Below are 8,568 nucleotides of genomic sequence, written 5' to 3'. Positions count from 1 at the left end.
CTGAAGCCGCGCTGGCTGTTCTCCTTGGATTCCACTGACAAGGTTTTTTGTTTCTGCTGCAAGCTCTTTGACTTGACTCCAAAACCATCCCTTGCACCTGAGGGCTCGAATGATTAATAGCACGTGTTTCAGCTTCCCTTGTGTCATGAAATGTCACATCGTCATTTCAATTCCTTTCACATATAAGTTGAAACAGAGCAAAGGCTACAACAGAATAATTGAATCCACATGGGGCTTTCTTTGGGCTTACTTTAAACCCAGTTTCCTGAATCTTTTGTAACACTCTATCCAATACTTCCAAATTCCGTTCTCTGGTCTCATTACAAATCAGGATGTTATCCACATGTGACCCTGAGGCACTGAGACCACGAGAGGGAGAGTGAAGTTTGGCTGCTCTACAGCCTGAGTTAGGGACAAGCTGGCTTTTAGCTCATGCGGTAGGGGATCATGGCTTTAGCCCCAAAGGTCCCAGGTTCAATCCCACTCGCTGATGACCCGGGTCCATTGACATTACACACATAAGAAAATCACGCTGTCTCTTTCTCAGGCATCTCCTCCCACATCTTGATTACAGGGGCATCCTGGCAAAACACAACTGCTTCCTTTGAAAGGGAAAAGCAAATTTTTAATCGCTGTCCCAATGTCAAAGGATACTGATTTTCTCAAAAATGCTTCCTAGGTACTAATCTATAATTGCCTGGCAACTATATCCTCAAAGACAATAAATACTTTCAATGGAGGAGGGGTGGGGCGGGAGAAAGAGAAGGGGGAGAGAGCGGGGGCAAGAGAAAAAGCAAAGAGAGAGAAAAAGTGGAGAGGGGGAGAAGAAGCAAAGAGGGGAATGAGAAAAGCATGACTTAGGCTGCAAGGAAAACCTAAGCAGAGGAAAGTACAGAGAACAACTATGAATCTAGAAGTAGGCCCCTAGGGGCCAAAGCATCTAGAAACCCCTACCCTGAGCTCCTATTCTGGCACCAAGAGGTGAGTGGGAGTTGCTGCCACATATGCCAGAGTGAGACCAGTCATTACAAGGTGGTTGCTCTGGGTTAATGGCTCAACCAGTTTTCCTGAGGCTCTAGTCTGGTCAGGGGTGAAGAGCCTGATCTCTACCCATTCTTCCCCTCCTGGGTTATTCCCTGGGGGACCAATATCAACTACCATAGGGGCTATGGGTTTCTGCAACTCTTCCAGAATTTCAAGCAAGGGGTGGTAATGGGTTGGGTCACAGATACTCCCTCAAGACTGTCATTAGATGTGCTGGGATACCACTAAGAACAACCCCCCCTGCCAGAGAATGCTTCCCTCCGCTCCCGTCTTATAGATTCATAGATTCATAGATATTAAGTTCAGAAGGAACCATTATGATCATCTAGTCTGACCTCCTGCACAACGCAGGCCACAGAATCTCACCCACCCACTCCTTCGAAAAACCTTTCACCTATGTCTGAGCTATTAAAGTCCTCAAATCGTGGTTTAAAGACTTCAAGGAGCAGAGAATCCTCCAGCAAGTGACCCGTGTCCCATGCTACAGAGGAAGGTGAAAAACCTCCAGGGCATCTTCCAATCTGCCCTGGAGGAAAATTCCTTCCCGGCCCCAAATACGGCGATCAGCTAAACCCTGAGCATATGGGCAAGATTCACCAGCCAGATACCCAGGAAAGAATTCTCTGTAGTAACTCAGATCCCACCCCATCTAACATCGCATCACAGGCCATTGGGCCTATTTACCATGAATATTTAAAGATCAATTAATTGCCAAAATCATATTATCCCATCATACCTTGCTGAGCTAGACACACCAGTTGGCTCCAGCACTCACCAAGAGGTTGGGCCATGCCCCCCTGCAGTTCCCAGAAACTAGGATTCACTTAGCCCAGGGGCTTCTCAGTTAACAGGGACCTTCCCAGCACACAGTATTCAGTCTTTCTGAGAGCCTAAACCCCAAATAAAACTCATAAATTGTCCACCCTCTATAACACTGATAAAGAGAGATATGCACAGCTGTTTGCTCCCCCAGGTATTAATCACTTACTCTGGGGTAATTAATAAACAAAAGTGATTTTATTAACTATAAAAAGTAGAATTTAAGTGGTTCCAAGTAATAACAGACAGAACAAAGTTACCAAGCAAAATAAAACAAAACACGAAAGTCTAAGCCTAATACATTAAGAAACTGAATACAGATAATTCTCACCCTCAGAGATGTTCCAATAAATTTCTTTCACAGACTAGACTCCTTTCTAGTCTGGGCCCAATCCTTTTCAGACCAACATTGTAGGTTATGGCCTGGGTCCAGCAATCACCCACACCCCCGTAGTTACAGTCCTTTGTTTCAGTTTCTTTCAGGCATCTCTTTGGGGTAGAGAGGCCATCTCTTGAGCCAGCTGAAGACAAAATGTAGAGGCTTCCAGGGCCTTCTATATTCTCTCTCTTGTGGGCGGAAACCCCTTTGTTCTTCTGTGCAAAATTGCAGCAACAAGATGGAGTTTGTAACCACCTGGGCAAGTCACATGTCCATGAATGATTCAGCTTTTTGCAGGCCAATGCCATTGTTTACATGTTAGTTGGAATGTTCCCAGGAAAGCTCAGAAGTGGATTGGCATCTCCCAAAGTCCATTGTTAGTTAAGTACTCCCAATTACTTTAATAATCATTTCACAACATGTTGGCCAAACCTTCCTTATGTGTTTCCTACAGCAAACACTTTAAATACAAGCATAGAGCCAACACTAATAACTTCAGATATAAAAATGACACATGCGTACAAATAGGATGAATATATTCAGTAGATCATAACCTTTGCAAAGATATCTTACATGGCATATCTAGCATAAAGCATATTCCAGTTATGTCATATTTATACTCTTAAGCATATTTCCATAAACATATAGAGTACAACATCACAGGGACCATACAGGGACTGCCCAAAAGAGTAAAGAGAAAAGGAAGCTAATGGGAATCACCCCCTCATTCTCATAATGAGAAGGATTGGAGTAGAGATATGATGCTGACTCACTCCGCTTTCTAAGGCTATGATGCCCACAAATTGGAACCACTATTTCCCTCTGCTCTTCCCACATGGGTTTGAGCACACAACTTTGACTCTTACATTCTCCGAGATATGCCTGGGTCTTATCCTGGAATTATTTTGGTAAGGCTCTAACAGCACATTCACTCTCAGTTTTCTGTTGTTTCAATCCCGACACTTACTGTTTCAATGTGTTATTCCATCTTTGACTGTCACACACCTGCTCATGAAGTACCACTATCTGAGCTGCACTCAGTCTGCACATTGCTTTCTCTTTCACAGCTTTCTCTATTTCTGTCTTGAACACTTTTATCTGCTTATCTGCCAGCATCGTTGCAATATGCTTACAGAGCTGCAGGAATGCTTCGGGGATCGGTGAAGCTCCCAGGCTTCCAAACGCCATTATCATGCACATGAATGAAATCTGCCAAATTTTTATCCAAATCTAATTCTAGCTTTCTTTCTCTCCAGGTGTTCCCTGTCCTTCTGACATATGTTTTATTCAACAAGGTTTTTCAGCTCAAGCCCATAAATAAACAACAAAATTTGACAGTGAATCAACTCACACACTATGTCATGAATTACAGTTTGCTACCCTGATCCACTGCCCACTTCACCTATTGAAACAAACAAACAAACAAACAAACAAACCACTTGCATTAATCTTTCCAGTCCCCTCCTGGCTGGCTCACCAAAATCTGTTACCAGGGGTTTTCAGAACCCCCAGCAGGAGATTAACTATTAAATTTTACTATTTCACTCCAGGCGGTGTCAGGAATAAATCAATTGGAACACAGCAATTCTGTCTGATCAAGGATTAAATGCAAGTAAGTATGCCTTTGTCTAACACTGCAGTTTATTTGATCTAAGCACACAAAGACATAAGCAATAGGTTTAGAAGATCCCAGATATTTACCTAACATCTGGTACGGTATTGAATAATTAACAACAGATTCACAGTGGCCATTTGCTCACCCACTGGGGAGACAGGGTGTCAGGAAAAAGGACTCTCAAGATGGCTTCAGAGGACTGCTCCAAAGTACACTGTATTTGATAATCTTTTATAACCTCTAAAAAAAAAAAACATAGGTCACAGTGACCCCTCCAGGATCATCACTTCTCCTAATTTTAAATAAACTTCTAATATCAGAGGCATCTAGACTCCATTTATCTTCTTCCGTTCTCACTTATTTACTTGTCTGTCCACTCCTCCCATTCTGATTAGCAGAAGCTTCCAGCTAGGTTTTGAACTTGCATCTAAAAGCCTGCTTTCCAATCAACCCTTAACTATGTGATGTTCTATTTTATTAATGAATAGTGGCTGAATACACATCATAGGGTTGCCATTATCTTGATCACATTCTGGGTTACACACCCCTCAAATCCAGGTAACACAGTCCAGTTCTCAAAAACACACACTTTAACAACTCTCACCAATAAGCTCTAGTAGAGCATTCCTAATTTCTACAGCTGCTTTCCTGTATTAACACTTTCCAATTCAAACATTTGGATTATCCTCAAGCATCCTGAAGTATTGGAAGGAGAAACATCAGGTAAATTTTGCTCACCAGATCACTGTACGTATGACAAAGAAGTTCAGCATTGCAGATGATTTCTTTGTTTTGGCTATCAGAAAGTGCAGTTTTAGTTTGTCAAACTGATCAAGAACCCTGTTCACAGAGGGACTAATGGAAAGTCACCTTGCTTCAGAAAGCTGCAGTATCTTCTGGTGGTCTGAAAGTCATCAAAAGTCTGAGTGACAGGGTGTGTGGGGATAGAGTTTGACAGGTGACACTGAAAGAGATGAGGTGATGGTCAGAAAGAGGGAAATTTGGAGAGAGCCATGCTTGGTGATGGAGTGAAAAGATGTTAGGTGTGAGGAACTTCTCAGACTGTGAACTTCCACAATGCTGAGCTGAGCCAAACTGGGACAGAGCACCCTTGATTACTGAGGAAATATCCTTCCTCCTCTTGTCATGCAGGTTTAAAGTCAGTGGCCCCAGGTGAGCACATTCTGAAGGTGTATTTGCCCACTTTGTCACGAAGCTCTTTGGTTTTGACCCCATAAATGATTGGATTGAGCATGGGGGGGATGAGGAAATAGAGGTTGGCCAAGATGATGTGAATGTGGGGAGCGATGCCCTGACCAAACCGATGTGTCAGAGAGGAGAAGAGGCAGGGAGTATAAGACATCAGCATGACACAGATGTGAGCTGTGCAGGTGTTGAGGGCTTTCTGGTGGGCTTTCTTGGAGGAGATTCTGAGGACGGTCCTTATGATCAGACCATAGGACAGGGCAATGAGCATCAGATCTAACACGAAGACCACAAGTGCTATCACCAAGCCGTACAACCTGTTGACTGTGATGTCCCCACAAAACATCTTTGCCACAGCCATGTGGTCGCAGTACGTGTGGGGGATAATGTGGTTGGCACAGAATGGCTGCCTGCTCAGGAGCAGGGGCATGGGCAGAATGAAGAGAACAGCTCTTATCAAGCCCATAAGCCCCAGTTTAGCTATTCGTGAATTGGTGAGGATGGTGGCATATCTCAGAGGGTCACATATAGCAATGTAGCGATCGAAGGCCATTGTCACGAGGACGGCTGACTGCATAACAGAAGCCGCATGAAGGAAGAACATCTGGGTGAGGCAGCCACCCACAGTAATGCCTTTCAAGTTGAACCAAAATATACACAGTGCCTTCGGCACAACAGATGTAGACATGCTGATGTCTGTGAGCGCCAGCATGCAGAGCAGCAGGTACATCGGTTTGTATAGGTCCTGCTCTGTGCCTACAACAAACAGGACCGTGCAATTTCCCAACAGGCTGATAGTGTAGAATGTAGAGAAAGGGATGGAAATCCAGATGTGGGCAGTTTCTAGGTCAGGAATACCACTTAGAGTGAATGTTGAAGGGTCAGCGAGGGTGAGGTTGAAAACGGCCATGGGGTGATTGATGCGTTGATCATCTAAGAAATGCTCAAGGTGCCTGTGAAGGAAGAAAAGCACAGTGAGGGGGGTTATACACTTTATAACAAATAATACGGTAAATATCTTATAGTGATTAAGAATACAGAAAGGGAGGTGAGCAGTGAGGTGGCAACATTTGCAAATGGTACCAAATCATTTAGGTCATAGTCAAGTCCAGAGAAGTCCTCACAGGGAAAAAACCAATCCAGGTGAATCGGTAACATGATAGCAGATTAACTTCGATGTTCATAACTGCAACTTGCATGCCTATTGGAGAGAGAAGCTTGAAATCCTCAAACACCTTACAAGTTTCTAATTTCACTGTATGAACTCAGGACAGTGACCTATGGATCGTGGTATGTATCTCTGAGAAACCCTTCTCCCAGTGCAAACACCAAGAGAAACTAAGGAAAAAAACTGGGATCCAGGAGGAGTGGGATGGGGAATCATATAGAAAATACAATGAAGATGACAGGTCACTGATTCAGAGCAATCTGTATTAGTTGCTAAACTGGTTGAAGCAAATGATATGTCTTCTAATATAGCAATGTAGATATCTACATCTAGGAACAAAGAAAGTAGGTGATGCTTACATGATGGTGGACTATCATGGGATGCTCAATGACTCTGAAAAAGATTTGGGGTTGTGAAGAAATAATAAGCTAAACTTGAGCTCCCAGTGTTACCCCGTGGCAAAAACAGGCCATGTTACCCTGGGATGATAACCAGGGCAATCTCAAGGAGACATAGACGCTATTTTACCTCTGTCTTTGGCACTATTGCGACTGCTGCTGGAATCCTGTGTCCAGTTCGGGTGTCCACGATTAAAGATGGATGTTGATACACTGAAGAGGGTTCATAGAAGAATCAGAAGTATTATTAAAAGATTAGAAAACCGACCTTACAGTGATAGACTCAAAGAGATCAATCTGTTCAGTGTAACAGTTTAACAAGGTTGGTTAAGGGGTGACTTGATAACAGTCTGTAAGTACCTACATGAGGAACAAATATTAATCATACGTTTTTCAGCCTAGCATACAGAGGAGTAAAATGATCCAATGGCTGAATCGAGTGGTACTTGGTACTGCTGTGAGTGCAAGGGACTCCATTCGATGACCTCTCAAGGTCCCTTCCGGTCCTATATTTGTATTATTCTATGATTCTAAGTTGAAGCTAAACAAATTCTGACTGTACCCAAAGCATACATTTAACAGTGAGAGTAATCAAGTCTGTTCCAATGTTGGACTGTCAGCCCATCAAACCTTTGCAGTTGTGCCAGAACTGACCAAATGCTAATGATTGCTATGGCCGACTGCCCAGCTAAGCGTTGAAGAGACAGAGAGAGTAATTAGCTATTGGTACTATCTACCAAGGTTCCTGGAGGATTCTCTCTCACTGAGAATTTTTAAATCAAGGTTGGATGTTTCTCCAAGAAATCTGCTCTAGGAATAATTTGGGGAAAATTCTCAGGTCTGTGTTATACAGATTATATAATCACAATGGTCCCTTCTGATCTTGGAATCTATGTGAGGCACTGCATGGCTGAACATTTTAGATGAGAAAAATAATGACCTGACCCCATAAAATCTCATACAACTCATGTCATTAATGGCTAACAGAGCTGGCTAGCAAAATATCCCAGGGCACACTGGGTTTTACATCTGTGTCACAATGGCGCATTGTTTCAGGCATCTGCCTGTGGCTCCTCCATATGGCAGCTGCATTTATCTACATCCTAACATATCCCAGAGTTCCCCAGTCTCATAATATAATGTTCATACTTCTCAGCTAGGGACTTATTTCTGTGTAGCAGCCCTTGAAGCCACACACTGTGTGTACGGGTGCACCCAGAACAGCAGCACTTGTTAAGCAAGCAGTTCCAATGGTCAAGCAAGAGGCTTTCCTCTGATTATTGATTAACCAGGTGTGGGTTTTTCCAGAGTTTGCAGCCTTGAGGCCCAATTGACATTCTTGTGGCACATCCAGCTCATCTAAAATGCATGTATCAGCAACTTCAACACCATTCGTATCAGGAAGGAATGGGGGGGGTCAAGCTGCCCTTTCTGTGGCACTCAAAACCCCCTCCCCTCCTGCCTTGGTCAGCTGAGTTTGCTACATGGCCACTTTATGGCCTGCTGACTTGGCTGCTTTTCACAATAAGCCATAGTGGTTTCAGGCACTTTTCTGGTTTGCTGACACCTCCCTGTACAACATGGTAACTATAAATCGGGTGAATAAATTCGCTGATAGGATGTAGTATTACGGATCCCAAAGTGTGACTGATACTAAGTAAGGCACCTGTTATTCAAAACGATCTTGCTCAGTGTCTGGCAATCAATATTAAATCCTGACGCCGCAACACTTCTGGTGTATCACAGAGCAATACAACCAACGGGTCAGAGAAGCCGTTCCTGTTTCCTGCCCAGTGAAATTTACCAAAGGGTGACAACCAGCAGTATGGGTAACCTCTAACATGAATGAACAGTACTGTGCAGTAATTCATTACATTTATAAATAGGGACATTTATATATACAGGCCGCATCTGTAATGTCGTTACTCCAAATTTCTGT

General features: G+C 43.4%; 1 protein-coding gene across 1 annotated transcript; it reads right to left on the bottom strand.

Moving 5' to 3' along the window:
* Positions 1-5,001: 5,001 nt before the first annotated feature.
* LOC119565255 (putative olfactory receptor 52P1) lies at positions 5,002-5,973 on the bottom strand. Its single transcript, XM_037889744.1, has one exon. The coding sequence runs from the start codon at positions 5,971-5,973 to the stop codon at positions 5,002-5,004; it is 972 nt and encodes a 323-aa protein (XP_037745672.1).
* Positions 5,974-8,568: the final 2,595 nt, after the last annotated feature.

The sequence above is a fragment of the Chelonia mydas genome, chromosome 1 (genome assembly GCF_015237465.2).
Source record: "Chelonia mydas isolate rCheMyd1 chromosome 1, rCheMyd1.pri.v2, whole genome shotgun sequence".
NCBI classification, from domain to species: Eukaryota; Metazoa; Chordata; order Testudines; family Cheloniidae; genus Chelonia; species Chelonia mydas.
The sequence above is the reverse complement of the archived record's forward strand: the minus strand, read 5'-3'. Positions and strand labels throughout refer to the sequence as shown.